Raw genomic sequence first — 27,500 nt, forward strand, 5'->3', positions numbered from 1 at the left:
AGCCTATTAGTATCAAACCCATAGCAATTAATGTCTTACATACTTTAAATCAGTGTGATAGTTTCAATCAGTCATTGAAAAAGCAGCAGTGGTTTGTCACTAGTTTGTTTTCCAGTGTAAAGTATATCAAATGTGTGCTTATAATCTGATGAATAAGATTCCCATTTGAATCGTAAATATTTGGGAGTTATCGAACAAACAAGAGGCATGTTGTGCTGCCATAATAGATTACATAGACTTTCCTGCCCCGTGTTGCTTTCTTCTTAGATATGGTCTCAGGTTCAGCTGAGTTCTGCTCCCTCGATTGCGTTCTGCAGCATCTCACCTTGCTGATCATTCCTGTACACTTTGGCGGTCTAGCAGTTTGGTCTTTGTGGCGCAATTGGCTGTTAACCAAAAGGTTGGTGGTTCAAGCCCTCCTAGGGACGATGCTTTTAGCATGTCTTACTGACATTAGAAAACAGTACTGTAAAACGTTGTTATTTCCTCCAATTACACTGAAGAAATGAATGTGCTCTGTTTCTAGTTCATATTAATACAAAAATAAGCCTTGTCATGCCGAAACAGGGGCTCGAACGAGGGACCTTTAAATCTTCAGTCTAACACTCTTCCAACTGAGCTATTTTGGATTGACCAAGTTCTGTACGTGTATATAATGAGAAACATTCAACAGCTCGGAAACGCCCTAATAGAATCTGATGCCTTTACAAATCTGTTTCGAGACTCAAGTTTTCTCCCAAATGTGCTTCTCAACAAATGGTTTTGCTTACTTTTATATTTTATTCTTTGCACAGCAAGAGCAAAAGACAAAGTTCCAGGAAATAGGTAAACAGTGCTACCGGCTGCCTGAAAGTGCAGCGCTTGAACTGTCTCAACAAACATTTAGGTCTAAAACGTGTACATTGAAAGTCTATTACCATCTTTAACACAATCATCTGTGTTCCAATAGCGGTTAATCCACGGGGTGATCAATAAAGTGACTGCTGGCTTTGTTCACATATTAACAAGACGTTTTCAGGATTCACACATATTCTGAACAAGCACACTAGAAGATGGTAGTGAAAGGAAAGCGAAATAAAAGGTTTATTGGCTCTGGTCTTGTATCGTCGCTCTGATTACTGCCCTTAGTAAAGTGTCATTAATAAAAACTTAATTATGCACAAATATGCAGCATATTTAAATCTTCCCACATGAATTTAAAATACTTACTGACAGATACGGCCCTTTCCCAATGTAACACTCTGCTTTGTTTGAACACACCTGGGGGGTGCGTGTACTTATTATTTATCGGTTTATATTAAGGAGGGCGACCTGTTTCGTTGCTTTCTAAATGTATCACAAGGACACTCCTCTTACAGAAAGAAAATATACGGCAAAGAGAGCGATCGCTTATCACAGTTAGAAACAAATCAGAACAGTCTGTTAGCAAATTAAATTAATCAAAAAACCACAAAGGCATTACATAAATGTTACAGATATGTTTCAGACAGAACAGTTGTAACATAATTTAGTATATTTCTAAACAATCCGCTAGTAACAGACATCATCTGAAAGCTCTATCATTTATTTTAAACTCTTATGAAAGACAAGTATGCTTGCGCATTATATCACAGGAAACATCACCCTAGCTCTTCGTTTAATCCAGTCCTCCTCAAAGTCGTGCCTGTGAAGGCAGGCCATCATGCCCGCGGAAGCTGTTCTTAAATTATGGGTCATGACCACATTTCTGGTGGGTCGTAGCGAGGGAAAATAAAGAAAGCTTTAAACATGTTTTCCAGCAAAAGCGCCACACGTCTGTTGACAACACTGCTCGCTTATGCTGTGCTTGTACGTATTCGACTCCTTTTGCGATACGATCAACCAGTTAAATAGCTGCATTGTCTCCGTGGTAGCCCAATCATGAGTCAGCTGGGTAGGACAAAAACGGTGTCTTTTTCAGGTGCAGGTACCGAATGTAAAATTAACCAATAGGAGAGTCCAATATCTGCCGAGTCTTATGAAGCTGTCCAATCATAAGCAAGCAGAGGCCGTTCACGGTTTCTGTGTGAAAATTGAAGGTGAGTGAGTAGCCAATGGGAAAGTGAAAGATCTGACAGCTGTCCAATCATTCGTGAGCAGAGGCGGGGTGTTAATATGCAGGGTAAGTACTGAATTTTGCCGGCTGTTATTGAGAAAAATAATGCATTTCAGTGTTTAGAATTTCATTTTCTATCTCTGTTTTAATACATTTCAATGTTTAGAATTTCATTTTCTGTCTCTATTTTAATACATTTCAGTGTTTAGAATTTCATTTTCTATCTCTATTTTAATACATTTCAGTGTTTAGAATTTCATTTCCTATCTCTATTTTAATGCATTTCAGTGTTTAGAATTTCATTTTCTATCTCTATTTTAATACATTTCAGTGTTTAGAATTTCATTTTCTGTCTCTATTTTAATACATTTCAGTGTTTAGAATTTCATTTTCTGTCTCTATTTTAATACATTTCAGTGTTTAGAATTTCATTTTCTGTCTCTATTTTAATACATTTCAGTGTTTAGAATTTCATTTTCTATCTCTATTTTAATACATTTCAGTGTTTAGAATTTCATTTTCTATCTCTATTTTAATACATTTCAGTGTTTAGAATTTCATTTTCTATCTCTATTTTAATACATTTCAGTGTTTAGAATTTCATTTCCTATCTCTATTTTAATACATTTCAGTGTTTAGAATTTCATTTTCTATCTCTATTTTAATACATTTCAGTGTTTAGAATTTCATTTTCTGTCTCTATTTTAATACATTTCAGTGTTTAGAATTTCATTTTCTGTCTCTATTTTAATACATTTCAGTGTTTAGAATTTCATTTTCTGTCTCTATTTTAATACATTTCAGTGTTTAGAATTTCATTTTCTATCTCTATTTTAATACATTTCAGTGTTTAGAATTTCATTTTCTGTCTCTATTTTAATACATTTCAGTGTTTAGAATTTCATTTTCTGTCTCTATTTTAATACATTTCAGTGTTTAGAATTTCATTTTCTGTCTCTATTTTAATACATTTCAGTGTTTAGAATTTCATTTTCTATCTCTATTTTAATACATTTCAGTGTTTAGAATTTCATTTTCTATCTCTATTTTAATACATTTCAGTGTTTAGAATTTCATTTCCTATCTCTATTTTAATACATTTCAGTGTTTAGAATTTCATTTTCTATCTCTATTTTAATACATTTCAGTGTTTAGAATTTCATTTCCTATCTCTATTTTAATACATTTCAGTGTTTAGAATTTCATTTTCTATCTCTATTTTAATACATTTCAGTGTTTAGAATTTCATTTTCTATCTCTATTTTAATACATTTCAGTGTTTAGAATTTCATTTTCTGTCTCTATTTTAATACATTTCAGTGTTTAGAATTTCATTTTCTATCTCTATTTTAATACATTTCAGTGTTTAGAATTTCATTTCCTATCTCTATTTTAATACATTTCAGTGTTTAGAATTTCATTTTCTATCTCTATTTTAATACATTTCAGTGTTTAGAATTTCATTTCCTATCTCTATTTTAATACATTTCAGTGTTTAGAATTTCATTTTCTGTCTCTATTTTAATACATTTCAGTGTTTAGAATTTCATTTTCTGTCTCTATTTTAATACATTTCAGTGTTTAGAATTTCATTTTCTATCTCTATTTTAATACATTTCAGTGTTTAGAATTTCATTTTCTGTCTCTATTTTAATACATTTCAGTGTTTAGAATTTCATTTTCTATCTCTATTTTAATGCATTTCACTGTTTAGAATTTCATTTTCTATCTCTATTTTAATACATTTCAGTGTTTAGAATTTCATTTCCTATCTCTATTTTAATACATTTCAGTGTTTAGAATTTCATTTTCTGTCTCTATTTTAATACATTTCAGTGTTTAGAATTTCATTTTCTATCTCTATTTTAATACATTTCAGTGTTTAGAATTTCATTTTCTATCTCTATTTTAATACATTTCAGTGTTTAGAATTTCATTTTCTATCTCTATTTTAATACATTTCCGTGTTTAGAATTTCATTTTCTATCTCTATTTTAATGCATTTCCGTGTTTAGAATTTAATTCCCTATCTCTATTTTTAATTCACCAGACAAGGGAAACCCCGTAGTAGATTTGGTTATGAATCCACTTTCTCTGAATAATTGTACTGGAGATGAGCGATCTTTAAAACATAGTAGTGCTGAGGAATTTGTCAAATTGAAACAAAGTGAGATGCTATTTACACTTGTATTCTCGGTTATCTGTGTAAACATGCTATTTACAAATATTTGCATAGCGTATTTTCTGTAAATTCTTTTAAGAATAAATGCAGCACGCGGGAAGGCAGAGTGGAAGACAGTAACCTGTGCAATAGCCAGCGTGTAGCAAACAGCCAAGTAACATCAATTTATACCCAAATTACTCCGACGACCACTGGTTTAATCCTTCAGTTTGAACCGTATGGACATAGAAGATCCCTTTGGAGCCACATTGTGATAGTTTTTTTTATCGAGATTACCACCTCTACCAGCTTGAAATATTTTTTGTATGCCACAGAATTTAAAATCTGAAGCTGAATGTTTGGCATCTACAAAATGTCTAGATAGTGGTGAATGAATACCTTTTCTGACAATGTAACTTTTATACTCGCTCATTAATGCGCAATCGTAACTGTCTAGTAGTTTTATCGTCGCGGACAACTATCACAGAGTCGAGTCCTCATCGCCGGCCACTCTCTCCTAAATATCTTTTTATATATAATCTGCACATTCTTAGACAAGAAGGATAATTACACACAACAAATAGCACTGGTGTATACACACAGAAGCAGCTATGAGCAAGAAAGACATTAACCATTTCTTTACATTAAATATATAATGATGCTCCAGTCAGTCTGCCCGGACTGCAGCTGAACCATCTTGAAAACACGAAGCCTCTAATCAGCTCATTTGTAAAAGTTAGTAAAGAATTGCGCTCTATAATATAACGAAGCTAAATCTGAACTCCCAGCCTGTGCAGCGAGAGAGGGAGAGAGGGCGGGGCAGAGAAGAGGGGGAGACGCTGCTAGGCAACCGGCTCCTGAACATTCCACACAGCTGAGCAGAGACCGTTAGGATTTAAAAATGCGAAAGTTCCGAGCGGCGCGAGGCGCTGTGGTAAGTTCAAGAAGATAAAATGAAAGCCTCGATTAAAGTTTAATCAAATAAATACATTAATAACTATATGAAACAAAAAAAAAAAACGTTTTGGTAGCTCATACCTATTTAAATTACAAAACGTTTTAGAAATTGATTTAAATACTAACTGCCATATAAATCTAAATTATATTTTAAACTGTTTGAGGGGCAGACTAGCACAGATGATTTCTAAAATCCATTCATATGTTAAGAAACTATAACACCACATTACTTAGCACTTGAGAAATATAGAAATGATTCATTTGTAAATAATTAGCTGTGAGATTATAAATAATCAGAATTATGGATGCATGGATTTTTATTTAAAATATACCCACATGTATTTTTGTTTTATGTCGTAATTTATTTATTTATTTATTTATTTATTTATTTATTTATTTATTTGTTTGTTTGTTTGTTTAAACTTTACCTGGCGCTTTCATTGTACCCTCTTGCTGGTGCCACTGCTTGTCTCTGTATCTATTCACTTCCTGTTCAAGGGAATGACAACTATTACCGAATGGTAAGAGCCCTTTCTGACCGCCAATCACTGAGCATATATAAAAAAGCTGCCCTATCAGGGCCCTGCTGTGAAGGGGAAGTCCCTCCCACCTCCTGCTGAAGAGGGACGTCCTCACAGCAGCATATCGCCATTTTCTCTCTCACTTCACTGAGACAGGTCACAGATTGCCTTGTGCTTTCTTTGCCCGAATTTGGCTGATTTGTTGGTTTATGCCTACAAATTTATTTACATCCACGGTAAAATCACACTTTCGAGCGTTATTAAGAGTGCTCTCGTCTGATTCTCCCTTCAGTTTACTGACTAGAGCTGGTTTCGACCCCTCTTTTTGAGATTGGTAAGCGGCCATTACTCTCTTTCACTACACAAGGCTTTGTGTAGTTTTTCAGATACTGTGTGGAGAGCTGGTGCTGTAAGGAGACCCAGTGGCTCACGTCGTCGTCCTCAACACCGACTTAATCGGCCACAGCAACCACAATGAAAAAAACAGCTCGGGCCTAGCGCCACTTTCAAGCCTCGGGCTCAACTAGTGTGGCTGCGCTTGCCCTCGGCGACCACATCGACTGAATCAGTTGCATACCCCAGCATTGACCGCGGTTTTTCCCGCCGACCTTGAGGCTGAGAAAAATAGCGTCTACCCGGCCCCGATTGACTTGGCACCGGTGTAATCATCTTCGGAGCTCTACAGTCCGGCGCCGACCGCGCTACACATCGACACGACCTCGGCGCCGATTGACTCCGCACCGACCACTCGATCTTGGCACCGAGCACAGCAGCCCCACCTACGACTCCATTTCAGTGCAGTCGACTGGGTCCTCCACTGGTTTCCACCAGTGCGACCAGTGCGCGGTGAAGCTGCCCAGGCAGGACAAGCATCGGTCCTGTGCTAGATGCTTAGAGCCAGACCATGCGGCCAAAGCTGAACTGCTCTCCGTGCAGAAAGTTCTCTAAATGAACTAAGCGCAGGAGAGCAGCCCTATCCCCAGCAGTGTCTCTCTCCCTGAGCCATGGGAGGATGAGTTCAGTGGTCCAAGGCCCACCGCAGAGGTCCTCTAGGACCCCCCCGCTACAGTGACCAGAGAGCTCTCCCATACACCTGGGTCACCCTCCCTTTCCCCACCACCTGTACAGAGGCGCAGACACCTCTCAGGGGAAGCGAGATGGTCACTGCCGAGGGGACAGGTGGTCGCCACGCAGGCACCACTCCCCTTCCCCACGCAGGCGCAGACGATCCCTGTCGGAGTCGCCTCGGAGGCGCCCAAGCTCAGCCGAGCAGCGCTTTGCGTAGCTAGCGGAGACTGTAAGGGTTCAGCAGACCATGCTAGAGACCCTACTAAAATCGCATGGCAGACTGCCCTCTACCACCGGGCAGCCCCAATTTCCACAATCTCGTTCCCATCCCCACTACCTAGACCTCCTAGCCCAGGCGAGCTGTCCTTCACGGCGTTGAGCTCAGACGTCTCGGACCCAGCCTCTTCCATCGGGCAGGCCATGGTGGGGGGTTCCTTACCGCCCTTGCCACATGTGTCGCGGAGGGAAGCGTTCTGGGAGTTAATGCAGCATGCAGCTGCAGCCACGGAAATTCCCTGGCTGGCAGAACAGGAGGGAAAGGGGAACCACTTACTCCAGAAAAAAGGGCAAACATAGCAAGCCAGGACTTCCTGGAATTGGTGAGCTCCTCCTGGAGCAACCCAGAGTCTGCACCCTCAGCCTCCAGAACAGCAGAGCCTCTGCTGCACATTGCAGGAGCCCAAGAAGCAGGCCTAGGCACATTCCCCACTATCAGGGACACGGTCCTGTTATTGGTGCAAGGTTCCACCTTCACCAATGGGGATAAGAACCCAACCTGCCCATTTAAGCCTTGCAGGACAACGGATATCATGCTAAGGAAAGCGTACGCATCGGCAGCATTGTCAGTTAAAGCAGAAAATGCCATGATGATATTGGTGCTCTACCAGAGCCAGTTAATGGAGAGGCTGCAGGAAAGATCCACAGAGGCAGACATAGGGGCGCTCCAGGCAGTGGCAAAGGCGATGATTGACCTAATGGGGGAGTTAGGCCAGGCATCAGGGAGGTCGCTGGTGGAGATGGTGGCTGCCTTGCCAGCATTTGTGGCTGACGCAAGCCAAGGTCGTGGAGACCGAGAGGGTGGCGTTACTGGATGCCCCATTTACACCGGGGAAGACATTTGGGGCGACCATTGATGTGAGCCTTGAGAGGTCCCACAAGGCCGCAGAGGTCACCTCCAAATTCTCGCACCTACCGGCTTACCGTCAGCGCCCAAGGTGGCATTCACAGCCTGCAGGGCCAAAAGGGTCTGAACACTGCCCACCCCCCCCCCCCCCCCCCACAACCGGACTGACCAATGGCAACGACCCATGCCCAGAACTCCTGGGTGCTATCGACAATGAGGCACGAATACGCTCTACAATTCCACTTAGGTCCACCACCCTTCACGGGTGTGCTCCTCACCACCGTCAAACCAGCGAGGGCGATACTCCTTCAACAGGAGATCGCAAATCTTCAACAGAAGAACGCTGTGCGCCTGGTAGATATATATACACACGCACGCACGCACGCACGCACGCACACACACACACACACACACACACACACACACACACACACATTTCAGATTGCAGGTAAGATTGTAAATCTCAATATTAATAAATAATGCATACAACGTTGCATATTCAGTCACCATTAATATAATAATCTGTATTGTGATTAATGTAATGTACACGTCCTTGTTTGCTGCATTTACGCATGATCCAACACGATCGCTTCTTTCCACAGTAACCGACTGCACTGTCAACACACGCCATTATCGTATCTTATGCAATAAGTACAGTACCAACAGTGTTACAAAAAATAAGAGTGCCGTATTTATGTCTGCAAATTTCCCAGCTCAATCCCTTATGTTGACTTCCGGGAATGCGGTGTTTACCTCACTGTTTATATTCCCGACAAGCACTTCGCCTCAATTTAGGCTTCCTTTTCAGCCACCTGTGTGAACGCACTTAGGCCCCCTAAAACCGCAGCTGTGATCGGGAATTTGAGGCGGCCCAGTAAGTGTGAACGGGGTGTTTGTTACACAGCTGCTACGTGTTATTTAAGTATCTTCAGTTTTACAATTCTGCTTCAAAATATGTTTCCAATAGTCTGAGCAAGTGTCCCCCATTTCATACAGTTTCTGTTATAATACAAATACACACTAAAGACGGAATCTAGAACAGTAATTATAATAGCACAGACTGTACAACTGATCCACACCTTGAAACAGGATGGGATTTTTATATTGAAAAAAATAAATAAAGCGAAATGTAGCTATTACGCCTCTGCTTCAATGACTGTCTGTTTAGTACTTGTATAATTATAATAATGAATACTTACTTGTAGCCACTGAAAAGTTAATGTCGCTGTTTATTTTGTGTTAATTAAGATTAGATCGCACAGCATGCTCTTACTCTCCCAGTCAAACCCGTAGCGTTGCTGAGCTGTTCAGTGCGGTGTGTTCGGAGGCAGTGTAGTCAGCAGCCGGTCAGTATCACTGCTTTGCTGCCACAGTAATTCAGCAGCAGTATTAATCTTAGCAAAGCTGTGCTTTTATTGTACTAGATGGTTACAGTACTTTGTTTTCATGTTGTCTCTTACACACCGCTGACTCGCTACTTTAATCACCACTGCAGCGATACAAAATGATATAAAACTATATATATATATTTTATTAATCTGTTTAGACAGTGTTAGCTTGTTATTACTTTATTTTAGAATTGCCAATAAAACGTAGTTTTTCAACATGAAAACATCATCTGTGCTGTTAATGATATAGTTTGCCATGACTGTGTCAGTTTCTTTTAACACATTGTTTCAAATAGCGTTGCTTCTTTTACACGGAATAAAACCGGTCACTCGAGTGAATAAATGTACTCTGAGCACATTGTTAAACGCCCTTGTCGCAAAAACATCTTGCGACGGAACTGGAAGTCGGGGTGGGAACATTTGTACGGTGGGAACTATTATAAGAACATAAGAACATAAGAAAGTTTACAAACGAGAGGAGGCCATTCGGCCCATCTTGCTCGTTTGGTTGTTAGTAGCTTATTGATTGCAAAATCTCATCAAGCAGCTTCTTGAAGGATCCCAGGGTGTCAGCTTCAACAACATACTGGGGAGTTGATTCCAGACCCTCACAATTCTCTGTGTAAAAAAGTGCCTCCTATTTTCTGTTCTGAATGCCCCTTTGTCTAAACTCCATTTGTGACCCCTGGTCCTTGTTTCTTTTTTAAGGCTGATAAAGTCCCTTGGGTCGACACTTTCAATACCTTTTAGAATTTTGAATGCTTGAATTAGGTCGCCACGTAGTTTTCTTTGTTCAAGACTGAACAGATTCAATTCTTTTAGCTTGTCTGCATATGACATGCCTTTTAAGCCCGGAATAATTCTGGTCGCTCTTCTTTGCACTCTTTCTAGAGCAGCAATCTCTTTTTTATAGCGAGGTGACAAGAACTGCACACAATATTCAAGATGAGGTCTTACTAGTGCATTGTACAGTTTTAGCATTACTTCCCTTGATTTAAATTCAACACTTTTCACAATGTATCCGAGCATCTTCTTAGCCTTTGTGACAGGGTCTTACTCGAGTCACGCGTGTGGGTCGCCGCTGTTCAAGCATACAGAGAGACAGAGGTGGTGTTGAAACGCCGGCACAGGCGCGCAGGATTTATTAACAACAAACAAAAAAGAAAGTGAAAGTAAAATAAAGGCGGTCATGTGACGTTACCAACGATGGTAACGCACAGAGGACAAATACAGTAAACCGTACAAAAAGTGCAAAATAAAACACAATACCCCAAACTATAACTCAAAAGGTGCCGTGAAAACGGCAGGCCTTGCAGCAGCCCCGAGCTATCTCCCGCAGATGTTTTTAAACTGACGGACACTCGGTCGAGACCCGCCCACCTGCTGATTGAAGACCAGCACAGCCAATCACTTGCTGCCCTTCCCTCAATCAAGCATAGCAGGCAGCAAGTCTCAATCGAGCGAACGTCTGTAAACAATAATACAATCAAACTAATCAAGTTCCAAAACGTCACAAAATAAACCCATTCCCACATATAAACCACACCAACACTAATTTACCACTGTGCAGGGCAATCGCACTGCCACAGCCTTTTTTATAGCTTCCCCACATTGTCTAGATGAAGACATTTCTGAGTCAACAAAAACTCCTAGGTCTTTTTCATAGATTCCTTCTCCGATTTCAGTATCTCCCATATGATATTTATAATGTACATTTTTATTTCCTGCGTGCAGTACCTTACACTTTTCTCTATTAAATGTCATTTGCCATGTGTCTGCCCAGTTCTGAATCTTGTCTAGATCATTTTGAATGACCTTTGCTGCTGCAACAGTGTTTGCCACTCCTCCTACTTTTGTGTCGTCTGCAAATTTAACAAGGTTTGCTTACTATACCAGAATCTAAATTATTAATGTAGATTAGGAATAGCAGAGGACCTAATACTGATCCCTGTGGTACACCGCTGGTTACCACACTCCATTCTGAGGTTTTTCCTCTAATCAGTACTTTCTGTTTTCTACATGTTAAACACTCCCTAATCCATGTACATGTGTTTCCTTGAATCCCAACTGCGTTCAGTTTGAGAATTAATCTTTTGTGCGGGACTTTGTCAAAAGCTTTCTGGAAATCTAAATAAACCATGTCATATGCTTTGCAATTATCCATTATGGATGTTGCATCCTCAAAAAAATCAAGCAAGTTAGTTAGACACGACCTCCCTTTCCTAAAACCATGTTGACTGTCTCCCAGGACCCTGTTACCATATAGGTAATTTTCCATTTTGGATCTTATTATAGTTTCCATAAGTTTGCATATAATAGAAGTCAGGCTTACTGGTCTGTAGTTACCTGGTTCAGTTTTGTTTCCCTTTTTGTGGATCGGTATTACGTTTGCAATTTTCCAGTCTGTCGGTACCACCCCTGTGTCAAGAGACTGCTGCATGATCTTGGTTAGCGGTTTGTAAATTACTTCTTTCATTTCTTTGAGTACTACTGGGAGGATCTCATCCGGCCCAGGGGATTTGTTTATTTTAAGAGCTCCTAGTCCCTTTAACACTTCTGCCTCAGTTATGCTAAAGTTATTTAAAACTGGATAGGAACTGGATGACATGTGGGGCATGTTGTCAGTATCTTCCTTTGTAAAAACTTGTGAAAAGTAATCATTTAATATATTTGCTATTTTTTTTTCTTCATCTACGATTTTGCCATTTGTATCTCTTAAACATTTAATCTCCTCTTTGAATGTTCTCTTGCTGTTGTAATATTGGAAAAACATTTTGGAATTGGTTTTAGCTCCCTTAGCAATGTTCATTTCTATTTCTTTCTAACTTCCTTTTTGACTTGCGTTTGCAGTTCTGTGTACTCTTTCTGCATACTTTCTTTTTGGTCCTTTTTTAATGCTCTGTAAAGTGCCTTTTTTCGCTGAATATTTTTTTTTAATTGATCTATTAAACCATTTTGGCAATTTAGTTTTACATTTAGATTTGTCTACTTTAGGGATATAATTGTTTTGCGCCTCTAGTACTACATTTTTGAAGAACAACCATCCTTCTTCTGTGGGTGTTTTCTCTATTTTACTCCAATCTACTTCTGTTAGTCTCTGTTTCATACCTTCATAGTTTGCTTTTCTAAAATTGTAAACCTTAGCTTTAGTCATTACTTTGGGGGATTTAAAAAACACTTCAAATGAGACCATGTTGTGGTCTGAGTTTGCCAGTGGTTCTCTGACCTCTGTTTTAGTTATTCTGTCTTCGTTATTTGAAAAGACTAAATCAAGGCATGCCTCCCCTCTAGTCGGTGCCTTGACAAATTGTGTTAGGAAGCAGTCATTTGTCATTTCCACCATTTCTATTTCATCCTTCGCGCTACCCATCGGGTTTTCCCATTTTATTTGGGGGAAGTTGAAATCCCCCATTAGTATGGCTTCTCCTTTGCTACATGCATTTCTAATGTCATTGTATAACAGATTATTGTGCTCACCGTCTGAATCTGGCGGTCTATAGCATGCTCCTATTATTATGCCTTTTGAATTTTTGTCCGTTATTCTGACCCATATTGATTCGGTTTTATTTTCTTTGTCCAGGTTTAACACCTGGGCTTCAAGACTGTTTCTTATGTATAGCGCTACCCCTCCTCCTCTTCTGTCCTGCCTGTCTTTCCTATACAGTGTATACCCACAAATATTATATTCGTCCCCATCACTCTCAGACAACCAAGTTTCTGTAACACCTATCACATCATAGTTACTTGTTAGTGCAGTAGCTTCAAGTTCTAGAATTTTGTTTCTGATACTTCTAGCATTTAGATAAATACATTTAATGGTTGTCTTACCTGAGTTGTTGTTCTTGTTTTGATGCAGTCTCCCTTCTGTTTTTTTGTTGATTTCTCCCCCCTTTCTTTCTAGTTTAAATGCTTCTGAACCTGCTCGAGGATTTTTTCTCCAAGTTGACTGGTTCCCTTGTTATTTAAGTGCAGTCCATCCCGTCTATACAGATAGTCCTCGTTGTAGAATGTGGTCCAATGATCAAGATAGGTGAAGCCTTCCCGTGTGCATCACGTCTTCAGCCATGCATTTTGATTAATTATTTCCAGCTATCCATATGGTCCTTTGCAAGGTGCCGGTAGTATACCAGAAAATACCACAGTTTTGGTTTTCTCTTTTAATTTCCTTCCTAGCTCTCTGAATTTGTTTTGCAGGGATTTTGGTCTGTCTCTTCCAATGTTGTTTGTACCAATGTGGACGACTACTACCGGGTCGTCTCCTGTTCGTTCTAGGAGCCTGTCCACGTTCTCAGTGATGTGCTTGACCGAGGCTCCTGGAAGGCAGCACACTGTTGTAGTAAGGGGGTCCAAACTTGCTGTGTTTCTCAATATGGAGTCCCCAACAATCATGACCTCCCTTCTTTTTGCTGTCTGGTCACCACTGTCAATGGGATCCTGGATGTTGTTCCTTTCATTCTCTTGTTGTTGGTTCTGCTCATCAAAATTCTGAAGTGACTCAAATCTGTTGGTTGTTTTGATTTCTGGTGGTTGTGTTTGACGAAGTTTCTTTTTTTCCCTGCTTCTGCCTACCTGAACCCAGCTGTTCTGACCTTCTATCTCCCTGGTGGCTTTCAGTCTGTTAGGGGTGATGCAGACTTCCATGAATTGTGGGTGTGCCAGTTCCTCAAGATCCTGTTGCTGTCTCACTTCTTCCAGCTCCATTTCCAGCATACTTACTAGTTTATGCAAATCCTGGTTCGCGCGACACTTGGTTTAGCTCCGCTGGGTTTTCTCGGATTTCCCTCATCAAGCAGGTGTCACAGATTATTGGCTTGAAGACCATGTTGAAGGGTTTTTTTAAGTTTAGTTTCTTCTGCAGCTGTCAGCCTGCTTTCAAACTGCTTCTAAATTGCTCTGTACTTTTCCACGCCTGTACTTCTCCCACTCGCTGTCGCTGGGAAGACTGCCTCGTTTAACTGCGTTGTTCTGCTGTGCTGTTGGCTCTACTACCACCACATCATTATTATTAATATTAAAAAGAGCTTGCTTTAATTTCTTAAAAAATAAAATTTGTTTGTATTTATATTGGGGGCATAAATATTAATAAAAACACGCACTGTACTGCCCAGCCTAGCTCTTACTTTTAAAATCCTCCCTTTCTCGATTTCATCCATATCTAGTAAAACTGCCCCCAGGCTGGGTTTAAAAAGCACGGCTACTCCTGCACTAGTACTAGCGCCGTGACTCATCACGCACAGCCCCTTCCACTCCGCTCGCCACGCTTCCTCATTCTCCTGATCTGAGTGCGTTTCCTGCAGAAACACCCGCCCGTGTCTCAGAACGGCGCTGAATTTGAATCAGCTGCTCCGAGTTTCAGCTTGTTTGTTATCAGAAAAACACACAAGGCTGTTTGACTTTGAGCTGCTGCTGTGTTTCCCCAATGTCCTCTGTTTTCTGATTAAAGCAATTCAAGATGCAATTTCTCCTTTCTGCTTCTAAACTTCTCTGTACTTTTCCACGCCTGTACTTCTCCCACTCGCTGTCGCTTCCACTCGCTGTTGCTATACGACACCAGTGGTCTCCAGGCGTCGGACGTGTTTATATTGTTTTAATCTTTAATTTTAAGCTCCAGAATGCAAGAAAAAAACAAACAAACAAATGGTACATGATCTTAATCCTAATAAAGAAACAAAGTGGTCGGTATTAATATTTACAATTATTTGATCTGCCCCTCACCTTCCCTTAACTTAATATCAACACACATCCAATATAATTTTACAAACATCACAACAATGTTCAGTGAGCATTGTAAAACATCAGCTAGAAGAAGAAACGATCCGGGAACGTTCACAGCACAGCAGGTGCGCTGGTCGGACAGACAAAAATCAGCGAAGGGTGTTGGATGACAGCGGGATGGTTCAGGGCTGGAAACTCAATGCTAAACTCAGCTAATGTTGTCCAGCTAGGGTGCTCTATGAAAGACATAGCACATAGATCAAGAAAGGTAACACAGCATTCAGGGTCAGGAGCAATGTATACTAACCAAGCCGAGATGTTATAAGGAGAAGCTGTTACAGCAATCCTGACTGGGGTCAAGGATGGATCCTACAATTTGAGTAAAACAGTTGGCTGTAAACTGTTTGCAAGTGACCTAACATATACAGCGCCACACCCATCAGTTTAGATTTCCAGCTTACTGCATGGTGGAATGACACTTAGGAAGAACCAGAGAAGATTATATTGATACACATGCAACAACAAGCAGGTGACCTAGCAAAAGCACAAGGGAAACTCGAGAATGCTGAAGCTCAGTTACAGTTTGCACAGAAACAGGCCACTGTTTTAAAGAACTATTCCTGGTTTGGTGGAGTGGCAACCTCATCTTGGCAGACATATGTTGTTATTGCTATTTGATACTAACCTCTTTGATTTTATGTTGGAGTTTTATACAATGTTTTTATAAAAAAGATTCTACAAGCATCTGTTTCCCTATTAGATGTAGAAGGCAAAATCTTCTTCAGCATTATTGCTAAGAGATTGTCAACCTACCTATTAAAGAACTGCTTCATTGACACTTCAGTACAAAAAGCGGGCATTCCAGGTGTCCCAGATTGCTTAGAACACATCAGCGTAATCTGGCAACAAATTCAATCAGCTAGAAAGGAGAGGAAGGAGCTCCATGTGACATTCCTGGATTTGGCTAATGCATATGCTTCAGTGCCTTCTTTTTGCAACATTTGATTTTTTTCAACGTACCGATGACAATAACAAATTTAGTGAAAGCCTACTTTGGAGATTTGCAATTTAGTATTTCAACTTCAGAATTCAGCACTACATGGCAATGCCTAGAAGTTGGCTTTTACCATGGCAATGGAAGTAATTATTAGGGCATCAAAATGGGTAGCGGGAGGAGAGCGCTTGGCTTCTGGAATGCGACTATCACTACTGAGCATACATGACATGACAACCATAACTACAACAGCAGCCTGCAAGAATCGGGTACTGCTTAAATTAACCAATAACATTGAGTGGGCTTGAATGCAATTCAAACATTTCTATAATTAAAGATAAAGTAGTAGATAAAAGATTCTGCATTAACGGGGAGGCAATACCAACAGTGTCTGAGGAGATGTCTTGGGAGATGGTACGACGGGGATCTAAAGGACACAGTTTGTGTGGGAGAAGTTAGACAGCAAGCAGTGGAAGGGTTGAAGAGCACAGACAGCAGCGCTTTACCAGGCAAACTGAAACTCTGATGCTTTCAGTTTGGTCTACTGCCAACACTGCTGTGGCCACTGACTGTGTACGAGGTTTCCTTGACAACAGTTGAGAAGCTGGAAGCTTTAATCAGTTCATACATCAGGAAATGGTTGGGAGTTCCACACTGCCTCAGCAGAGTGGGACTTTATGGTAAAGGACTACTGCAATTACTAATCTCTGCTCTAACTGATGAGTTTAAGTGCGCCAAGGTCTGACTGGAAATGACATTAGGAGATACACACGACAAATGTGTATCCACTGACCTTCGACCAGACATTGTCTTGTGGTCTGGATCAGCACTCCTTGTTCACCTGGTAGAGTTAACAGTGCCATGGGAGGATGCTGTGGATGAGGCGTATGAGAGGAAATCTGTTTCCACTTCCTTCAGCCCTGTCAGAGCCACCGTCTGTGCAAATAATTTTCTACTTTCTTCTTTCTCTCCCCAAAGTGAAGTCGCTCTGGATTTGTCTTGTCCTGCTAATGTGTGAGTATCCCTCTCTCTCTTTCTCTCTCTCTCTCTCTCTCGTGGAGGATTGTGGGAAGGGCTTGCAGAGAGGTGGAAGGCCGGTGCGGTAGGACCGGGAAATTTAAAACTTTATCTATCTATCTATCTATCTATCTATCTATCTATCTATCTATCTATTTATTTATTTATTTAGTTTGTTTGTTTGATAGTTACTTAGTTGTTCTTTTTGTGTGTTTGTTTGTTCGTAGGTTAGTGGTGTGTGTGTGTTTGTTTGTTTGTTTGTAGGGTGTTTGGAGATCCCGTTATGGGGTCTCGTTCAGGAGGGCTGGGGGCTCTCACTCGCCGACACGAGGTCCGTTGCCTGCCTGACCCCGGGGTTTCGGTGGAGGAGTGCCTGCTGGCAGTAGGAGAGGTGGTGGGGTTTGAAAATATTATGTCGGCGTCAAGAATGAATAAAGCGCTGGTAATATTTTTAGTGGAGGTGTCTCTGGTACACAAGCTGGTAGAGGGAGGATTTACAGTAAAAGGTGAATTTGTTCAGGTTTCCCCTCTAGTAACCCCGGTTACGAAAGTTATTATTTCTAATGTGCCTCCGTTTTTAAAAAATGAACAATTAGAAAAGAATTTAGCTTGTTTTGGTAAACTGGTGTCCCCGATTAAGGGAATCCCGCTGGGGTGCAAAAATAACAGTGTTAGACACGTCATGTCGTTTAGAAGGCAGGCGTTTGTCTTACTAAATGATCCTAATCAAGTCATTAATGTTGCCTGGAATTTTAACGTAGAAGGGATGAATTGTGTGGTGTTCGTCAGTTCCGAAACGATGAGGTGTTTTTACTGTGGAGAACAGGGATACCAGAGGAAAGCCTGCCCGAGAAAGGAGGCTAGAGCGGAGACAGGGCAGGATCAGGGCGATGCTGGCGGGGAGGAAGTCGGGGGTGTTGGGAGTGAGCGGGAGGAAGAGTCGGCTCCTGCACCGCAGCCGCAGAGCGAGCTCATGCTGACCGAGGAGGGGGCGATCCAGAAGGAAACCGGAGCAGAACCACCAACACCACGGCCTCGCACAAAGAGACCCAGCCGCAGCCTGTCACTGACGGGTTCGAAGGATAATACAGCTACTACTGAGAATGTTGAAGAATCATTCAAGGTAGTAGCGAAAAAGACACGATTTCAACGGAAGGCTGCAGAGCTGCCGAATGGCAGAGCGCAGCCAGTGCAGAACTCCGAACCTGTGCAGACAGGGAGACTGCGGGCTCCCAACACGGAGGAAGAGAGCACAGCGCAGGGTGAGCCAGGCACGGTGCAAGACTCTCCGCTAGCTGAATCTCAGCCGCCTGAAATAGTGACCGCTGTGGCAGAGACCGGTGTCGAGGAGTCGGAGGGAGCTGCGGAGGAACGGATTCTCGGGGGCAAGCGAGAGGACAGCGCGGATGAGATGGAGGGGGAGCTCTCTGACTCCTCGTTTATCTCAGAAATCCCTGATAGCCAACCCGTCAGTAAGAAAAAGTTATACACGCTTGAGCAGGTAAATGATTTTATGATAGAAACAAAAGGGAAAAGGGGAGTAGAAATAGAGAGTTTTTTCCCTGATATAAGGTTATTTCTCCACTCCGCTCACGTTATAACAAGGAAAGCCACAATAGAAGAATTTGATCAGCCAAAACGTTATAGATTAAAAAAAATTGTTCAGAAAATTAAAAAGGATCTTAAAAGTGGTTCAAAATCTCTTGTTTAAAAATGGCTGTGTTTTATGAAACTTCTTTTATTACTTGTTTTAGTGTGTTAGTATTTTTAGCTATGATGGAAAGGTGCGTTTTTATTTCTTTTAATCTAAACGGCTGCAGACAGTCTTTTAAGAGGGCGCAGCTAGTCTGGTTTTTAGAGCAGAAGCAGGCAGGGTGGTGTTTCTGCAGGAAACGCACTCAGATCAGGAGAATGAGGAAGCGTGGCGAGTGGAGTGGAAGGGGCTGTGCGTGATGAGTCACGGCGCTAGTACTAGTGCAGGAGTAGCCATGCTTTTTAAACCCAGCCTGGGGGCAGTTTTACTAGATATGGATGAAATCGAGAAAGGGAGGATTTTAAAAGTAAGAGCTAGGCTGGGCAGTACAGTGTATGTTTTTATTAATATTTATGCCCCCAATATAAATACGAACAAATTTTATTTTTTAAGAAATTAAAGCAAGCTCTTTTTAATATTAATAATAATGATGTGGTGGTAGTAGGAGGAGATTTTAATTGTACTGTTAATTTTAATATTGATAGAAATAATGATGAACCACACCTTCAGTCCTCCAGAGAGTTGACTGCATTGTTAGAGTCCAGTGACCTGGTTGACATATGGAGATGCCTGCACCCCAGTTCAAGACAATACACCTGGTCTCAGTATCACACAGACTGTGTATATAGAGCAAGACTAGACCGGTTTTATACTTCTAAAAACGATTTAAATAAATTTATCAAAGCAAGAATCATCCCCAGTAGTCTCTCTGACCACCATTGTCTATTAATTACAGTAATAATTCAATCAGAACCCCACAGAGCATCTTACTGGCATTTCAATGTAAAATTATTACAAGATGTAAAATTTAAGCAACAATTCAAACTTTTTTGGATAATTTGGAAAAAAGAAAAAGCACAATATAAAGATTTAAGACAGTGGTGGGACATTGGCAAAATACAAATCAAATGTTTTTGTCAACAATATACTATAAATGCAACCAGGTCACTGAACACAGCCGTGAGAGAACTGGAGTCCAAAATCCTCCTCCTAGAGGAAAGTTTAAATTCAGAATTTAAAGAACAGACCCTGGAGAACCTAAAGGAGCAGAAAATCGCGCTGGGGAGCTTGCTGAAGGAAAGAGTGAAGGGGGCGATTGTGCGTTCCAGATTCATGGAGTTGAGAGACATGGATGCCCCCACTAGTTTCTTCTTCAACCTGGAGAGGAAGAGAGCGGACAGTAGACAGCTGTGTTGTATCAGGACTCCTGGTGGGAAAGAACTGCACACCCGGGAGGAAATCAGCAGAGAGGCGGTGCGTTTTTACAAGGAACTTTATAATAAAGAACTGTGCAACATAGAGGACACTGAGCGGCTGCTCCAGGGGTTACCCAGCCTCAGTGAGAAGGAGCAGATTCAGCTGGACGCACCGCTGACCCACCAGGAGATGACCGCCGCTGTCAAGCAGCTCTCCAGCGGAAAGGTTCCCGGGATCGATGGACTGCCAGCAGAATTTTATAATAATTTCTGGGATATAATGGGGGAGGATTTGCTCCAGGTTCTGAGAGAGAGCCTCAGCCACAAGGAACTGCCTCTTAGCTGCCGTAGGGCAGTGGTTACACTGCTGCCCAAGAAGGGAGACCTATGCCAGCTTAAAAATTGGAGACCTGTGTCAATTTTATGTTCTGATTTAAAGATTTTATCCAAAACAATCGCTAATAGATTAAAAAGTGTTATTGGAACTGTAATACATATGGATCAAACATATTGTATACCGGGTCGCTCTATTTTTGATAACTTGTTTTTTATTAGAGATTTTTTAACTGTAAGTGATATTTGTGATTTTAATGTAGGAATGGTCTCCCTGGATCAAGAGAAGGCTTTCGACAGAGTCGACCACACCTACCTCTTTCATACACTGGAAGCCTTTCGGGTTCAGTCCTGGTTTTATTTCTTATTTTCAGCTTTTATATTCCAACATTTTTAGTATTTTAAAGATCAACAATGGGCTGAGTCAGCCCTTCCCAGTGTGCAGGGGTATAAGGCAGGGCTGTGCCCTGTCTGGTATGCTGTATTCACTGGTTATAGAGCCCCTGCTGCACCTGCTGAGGGTCAGGCTAGCTGGATGGACAGTGCCCTCCTCGCCCTCCACACCCTCCTCTGCCACAGTGAAGGTGTCTGCCTACGCAGACGATGTGACTGTGTTTGTGAGTGGGGATGCAGATGTCCAAGCGCTGCAGCAGACTCTAAATGAGTTCCAGAGAGCATCTTCTGCCAGAGTAAACTGGGAAAAATGTGACACCTTCCTGTCAGGCAGCTGGGATGAGGGCACCCCTCCTTTCCTGCCTGAGGGGCTGAAATGGAACAGAACAGGTATTAAAGTGTTGGGGGTGCACCTCGGAACAGAAAACTACATGAAAAAGAACTGGGAGGGTTCTTTGGACAGGGTGAGGGGGCGGCTGCAGAAGTGGAAGGGACTGCTGGCTCAACTGTCCTTCAAGGGCCGGGTGCTTGTTATTAATAATCTGGTGGCCTCTAGCTTGTGGCACAAGCTGGTATGCCTGGACCCACCCCAGGGCCTGGTGAAGGAGATCCAGAGAGTGTTGCTGGAGTTCTTTTGGAGTACACTGTACACTGAGGAGGAGGCTCATTGGAGGAGGCTGGCCTGTTTCCTTCTCAATAGATTTGGGGGGCTGGGGTTAGGAAAACACCTGTTTTTAATTGAGAACACCAGTTTTAGTAAAGCAGGACTTCCTCCTTTTTATCAAAGTATTTTAAAAGCCTGGTAACCAGGATGGTCCACCTGTTAAACCTTGAGCTCTCCTGCTGGCTAACTGCCTCCCAGCTAACTGCACAGCTAGGCTGGCACTCAGAGAGGCTTGCAGAAAGACTGATGGGTGAGTTGAGGGGCTGCCTCTCCCCGCGGCTCAAGGCAGTCCTGAGGGAGGAGTTGTCCAGAGGCACAGAGCAGAGACAGCTTTCCTTATTTCCAGGGATGATCGTGTCACCAGCAGTAGGTGAGGAAGGTGAGGGCGGTGGAGAGAATGGAGGGACTTTGCTTAAATTGCAGAATGTGGAGGAAATTATCTTTCACACAATGAATGGAAAACATATATACAAATTGTGTGTTAAAGCCACAGATTATAGTAGGCTAAGGGGTCTGGTAGACTCTAAGTGGCGAGCTTACTTGGCTGTAGAGGAGGGGCACAGGCCGGTGTGGAGGGTGCTGTACAAGTCGCCTCTCGCCAAGAGAGTGGGGGACCTGCAGTGGAAGATTCTACACTGCATTGTGTCCACAGGCAGGTTTCTCCATAGAGCGGACCCCAGCATCAGTGAGCAGAGCGCTTTTTGCTCAGCAGAGGAAACTCTCTTTCATGCCTACAGTGAGTGTGAGAGGCTGCGGCCACTTTTTAATTTACTGCAGGGAATCATGAATAATTTAGGGGTCGTTTTTAGTAAGGAGCTTTTTATTTTTGGGGTTCTATACAGTTTTAAAATGAAAAACAGGTGTGTTCTTATTCATTTTTTAATTGGACAGGCAAAATTGGCTATTTTAAAGACAAGGAAAAATCAACTCTCTGGTTCTGGACTGACCAGTTTAGTGGTTCAGTTCAGGGTGCTTGTGGTCAGCCAGATCAGAGTAGAGTTTGAGTATTTTAAACTGGTCAGTAACCTGGAGGACTTACAGGAGAGGTGGTGTGTGGGAGACGCCTTGTGTGCTGTGAGTGAGGAGGGGGAGCTCCAGTTTTTGTTCTAATTTTATTTAATTTTTGTTTTACAGTGTTTTTATTTTGGCTTTTATCTGTTTTCAACAAAGAAAAAAACACTGTTTAATATTGATTTTTTAATGATCCTTTTATTTTGTTTAAAATCTGTTTTTAAGGAGAACACAATGTATTTTAGGATTTTTTTAATTCTGCTGAGGCAGTAGGAATCTTAACTTTTGTTGTGTTTTACCTTTATTTGAATTTTAATGGATTTTATTTGGAATATTTAAATAAAGGATCTTAAAAGTCAAAGTCTCTCTCTCTCTCTCTCTCTCTCTCTCTCTCTCTCTCTCTCTCTCTCTCTCTCTCTCTCTCTCTCTCTCTCTCAATACTAAAGCAGTAAGATTTGAGAAAGGGCTGGTTCATTGTATTAACTATTCTTTGCTGTGCTGTGCTGTCCCTATTGACAGTGCTGTGGCTGGTGAATCAGTCCCTATTGACAGTGCTGTGGCGGGTGAATCAGTCCCTATTGACAGTGCTGTGGCTGGTGAATCAGTCCCTATTGACAGTGCTGTGGCTGGTGAATCAGTCCCTGTTGACAGTGCTGTGGCTGGTGAATCAGTCCCTATTAACAGTGCTAAGGCAGGTGTTTATCTTTATGAGTAAATAGAAGTTGGTTGTGTAATAGGCAGGCCAAGTATATTTTATTTTATTTATTTAACATTACCTACTATTTCACAATAAAGCATATTTGCTAAATGTTTTTGTTAACATGTTAGTAGTAGAGTAGTAGTTACTCTTTGCTTTCTGTTTACTTCTTTATGTTTACGGTGTCAATACGATAAGTAGAAAAAGTGTTATCAAGTAATATGTGTTTTGCTTTTATAAGTATTAAAAATTGTATATAGAAATAAAATAAAAGGGTGTTTTTTTTGGTTTCAGCAGAAAAGACTTGTGGGGAGCTCACACAGTCAGCTGATGCCGCGTCAGCCATGTAACAACCAATCAGTATGTTAGTAAAGGACCAACCTCCCATAGCAACTGACTCAACAAATCAGTAACCAATAGAAGAAGTTGGTAAACAGGACACAAGATAAACCACAAGTCTTGTCTGGCTGTCTGCAAGTGTTGAACAAAATGTTTGTATACAATTAACTAGCTGATGTGTGACAAAAGTCACGTACACTCAGAACGACTGCCATTATAAGGGGAAGATAGAAATAGAAGATTAGAGCTTCTTTGCGATTGCTTGCAGAGCCTGTGTTGCTCTGGTGAAACTCAAGTCTGCAGACTTAATAAAAGCTTTTGTTTTACTCCACTTTGTCTATTTTACAAAGTCTCTGTTATAGGGTCTGGAAATGAAACTTCCACCACAGTAGTCTAAACTAAAGTACTAAGAGTATATCAAATAATGACTGATAAGAAGAAATAATGGCATTAGACTGGCTTTGCCGATTGGATAATTTATACTTTAGCTTAAAACCTTACACTTCTCACTTTATAATTAGACTTGCATGTATACACACACACGCGCATGCACACACACCCACGCACATGCACACCCTCACAAACACACACACGCACGCACACACGCATGCACGCACACACTCATGCATGCACATGCACGCATGCACACACGCATGCACCCACACAAGCATGCACACACACACACAGCTACGCACGCACACACACACACACACGCACACACGCACACGCACACAGTGACACACACATGCACACACCCTCTCACACGGACACACCCACACAATGACACACACAGCCTCTCACACGCACACACACACACAGTGACACACGCACACACTTGCACATGCACACATGCACACACCCTCTCACATGCACACACACACACAATGACACACACGCAGACACACACATGCACACACACAGCGCCTCTCACACGCACACACACGCACACACACACATTTGGTGTTTGCAGTTTCTGTTTTTCAGCTGCAGTCCCTTCTTTCCCACTGTAGTATCCTGGGTTAAAATGTCACTTCAGTTATACTGTAGTAAGTATACTTATTGCAGGGCTCGATGGAAACAGTTTGATTGAGATCTTGAGCAGCAAGTATCAGATCAGTGAAGAAATGGAATCAGCCAATGAGATCTGAGAGCTGAGAGACACACAAGGGACAGAAAAGATTGGAGAGGAAACCCAGCATTTGAGAACTGAGCGAGAGACTTTAACACTTTCAGGGACAGACAAACCTGTTAATAAATACGGGCTATGTGAAAGAGGGAAATATACACACAGTCAGAGGGCAGGGCAGAGCCGACACGCTCAGAAAGAGTCCAGGGAGCACCTAAACAATACGGGGAGTCACTTTCAAATCTGAAGAAGAGAAGAAGGGGTGCCATCGCCCCCGAGTCTGTGTCTGTGTCCATGGTAACAGTATCCTTTTCATCTGTGTTGACAGAAACCATCGGGAATGCAGAATCTCAAGTGGATGGTGAGTACATCAGTGTTTGTTAAAGTGATTTAGAGTGATCTGTGCAGAGGGGGGGTCTGTAAAGAGCTGGGCAGCTGGCTGTTTGCACACTGCCACGTGTTTAGGATTCACTCGTTTGATTGACCAAGTATAGACTATTACTAAATAAACACTGTGGACTGCTATAAACAAACTAGCAGAGAAGAAAATAAAGTTTATAAAAGTTTCAGTCTACCCTTAGAACAATATTCCCAAATTTATACCGACAGAATGACAGTTCATCTGTTGAACAACCTCAGCGAGAATGACTTCAAAGAACGGGAGTCTTAGTCATCGGCAACAGTTTCAGGCAGGCCAATCACTGCAATCACTGAGATCAGAAAGAGTCACAAAGTTTCTGTCATGTTTTCTAATAAAACCTGCTGGTGTTGATCTGCTAGCTGGTTTACTCTTGATTACGGAGCCATGGCAAGTGCTCCTACTGCTGCTCTGAAAGAGAAAGCTGCGAGCGGATTATATAGTCTCTCTCTTTCTGCAGACCTGCCAAAGCCCAGACTCACCCTGGAGCCTCCATTCCCAGAGAGATTCACCGGGGAGCCCGTCACTCTGAACTGTGGGTGGGGTCCTCCTGCTCCTCCTGGTCCTCCTGGTGCTACTGGTGTCATTGGTTTGCCTGGTACCCATGGTCAAAGTGGTCCTCCTGGTCCTCCTGATCCTGCTGGTCAACGTGGTCCCCCTGGTCTTCCTGGTCCTCGTGGTCTTCCTGGTCCTCGTGGTCCCCCTGGTCCCCCTGGTCCCCCTGGTCCCCCGGGTCCTCCTGGTCCTCCTGATTTTGTTGGTCCCCCTGGTTTTCCTGGTGCTCGTGGTCCCCCTGGTCTCCCTGGTCCTCCTGGTCCTCCTGGTCATTTTGGTCCCCCTGGTCCCCCTGGTCGCCCTGGTCTCCCTGGTCCCCCTGGTCCCCCTGGTCCCCCTGGTCCCCCTGGTCCTGCTCATAATCCTGGTCCTGCTGGTAATCTTGGTCCTGCTGCTTATCCTGGTTCTGCTGGCTATCCTGGTCCTCCTGGTTCTCCTGGTCTCCCTGGTCCTCCTGGTCTCGCTGGTCTTCCTGGTCTCCCCGGTCCTCCTGGTCTTCCTGGTCTTCCTGGTCTCCCTGGTCCTCCTGGTCTTCCTGGTCTTCCTGGTCTCCCTGGTATCTCTGGTCTCCCTGGTCTTCCTGGTCCTCCTGGTCCTCCTGGGCCTCCTGGTCCTCCTGACATGAACTTTCTCTGGTACAAAGACAGCGAGGACTCTCCAGTGCTTCAGACTGCTGGCCGCAATGTAACTGGTGACAGCTACACAATCTCTGCAGCAGCTGGGTCTGATCAGGGCCAGTACTGGTGTCGAGCACAAAGAGGAGATCCAGCACGCCACTCACAGCTCAGCGATCCTGTGAGATTAAACATCACTGGTGAGTTTACTGAGAGAACGTCATGCCATGGACTGGTGTGAGTCTGCATCGGTGATCCTGTCTGTGTGTCTGTCTCAGTGTGTCTATGGCATACACAGATAGACAGATAGACAGAGACACACGCAGACACTATAATACCAATAAAACAACTCTTAAACACTCAACTAAACTGGAGTCGCTGCTGCTTTCAATCTTTGTCTATAACAAGGTAAAAGTGCCCCTAATCCTGTCCTCTCTCTGTTTCAGAGGCTCGTCCCAAGGCTGTCCTGACCTTGCAGCCTGCCTGGGCACAGATATTCAAAGGAGAGACAGTCACCCTGCGCTGTGAGGTGGAGGGGGGCTCTGCTGAGTGGAGTTTTAAACGGTACAGATATGGCCGTGTCGAGGCAATGTGCAGTGATGAGAACAGCAAGAGGAATGGGGATCTCTGCACTATCAGAGACACTGGGTATTACCACAGTGGAGAGTACTGGTGTGAGTCTGCATCAGGACAGGAGCGCAGCAATGCTGTCACTTTAACAGTGTCCAGTAAGTCATTTCCAATCCAGAAAATCTGTAGACAGTGAGAGATTATTGTAAACTAATGATCAGCTTGATGATTGCAGTGAAGCTGTCTCTGGATCTCCAGTCACTATCCATTGTTGCTGCTCACATTGCTCATTGCACATTTTCAAGAGCAGCTCAGCATCCCCCCCCCCCCAACACAGAGAGACACAGAGGAACAAACACAAACACAGAGACACAGAGGAGCAGACACAAACACAGAGAAACAGAGGAACAGACACAAACACAGAGACACAGAGGAACAGACACAGAGACACAGATGAGCAAACACAGACACAGAGGAACAGACACAAACACAGAGACACAGGAACAAACACAAACACAGAGACACAGAGGAGCAGACACAAACACAGAGACACAGAGGAACAGACACAAACACAGAGACACAGAGGAACAGATACAAACACAGAGACACAGAGGAGTAGACACAAACACAGAGACACAGAGGAAGAGACACAACCACAGAGACACAGAGGAACAGACACGAACACAGAGACACAGAGGAGCAGACACAAACACAGAGACACAGAGGAGCAGACACAAACACAGAGACACAGAGGAACAGACACAAACACAGAGGCACAGAGGAACAGACACAAACTCAGAGACACAGAGGAGC

At 42.6% G+C, this 27,500-nt stretch overlaps 1 protein-coding gene across 1 annotated transcript in view; it reads left to right on the top strand.

The window, feature by feature from the left end:
* Positions 1-27,500, top strand: part of LOC121301960 (collagen alpha-1(III) chain-like) — a gene marked incomplete at its 5' end in the record, with an annotated part of 34,958 nt that overhangs the window by 4,694 nt on the left and 2,764 nt on the right. The window contains 3 exons of the mRNA XM_041231705.1: positions 24,859-24,891; positions 25,409-26,317; positions 26,564-26,845. Of these exons, the coding sequence (XP_041087639.1) occupies positions 24,859-24,891; positions 25,409-26,317; positions 26,564-26,845 (1,224 nt within the window). The remainder of the gene's footprint in view (positions 1-24,858; positions 24,892-25,408; positions 26,318-26,563; positions 26,846-27,500) is intronic.

This window comes from Polyodon spathula, chromosome 28 (genome assembly GCF_017654505.1).
Source record: "Polyodon spathula isolate WHYD16114869_AA chromosome 28, ASM1765450v1, whole genome shotgun sequence".
In the NCBI taxonomy this organism is placed as follows: Eukaryota; Metazoa; Chordata; class Actinopteri; order Acipenseriformes; family Polyodontidae; genus Polyodon; species Polyodon spathula.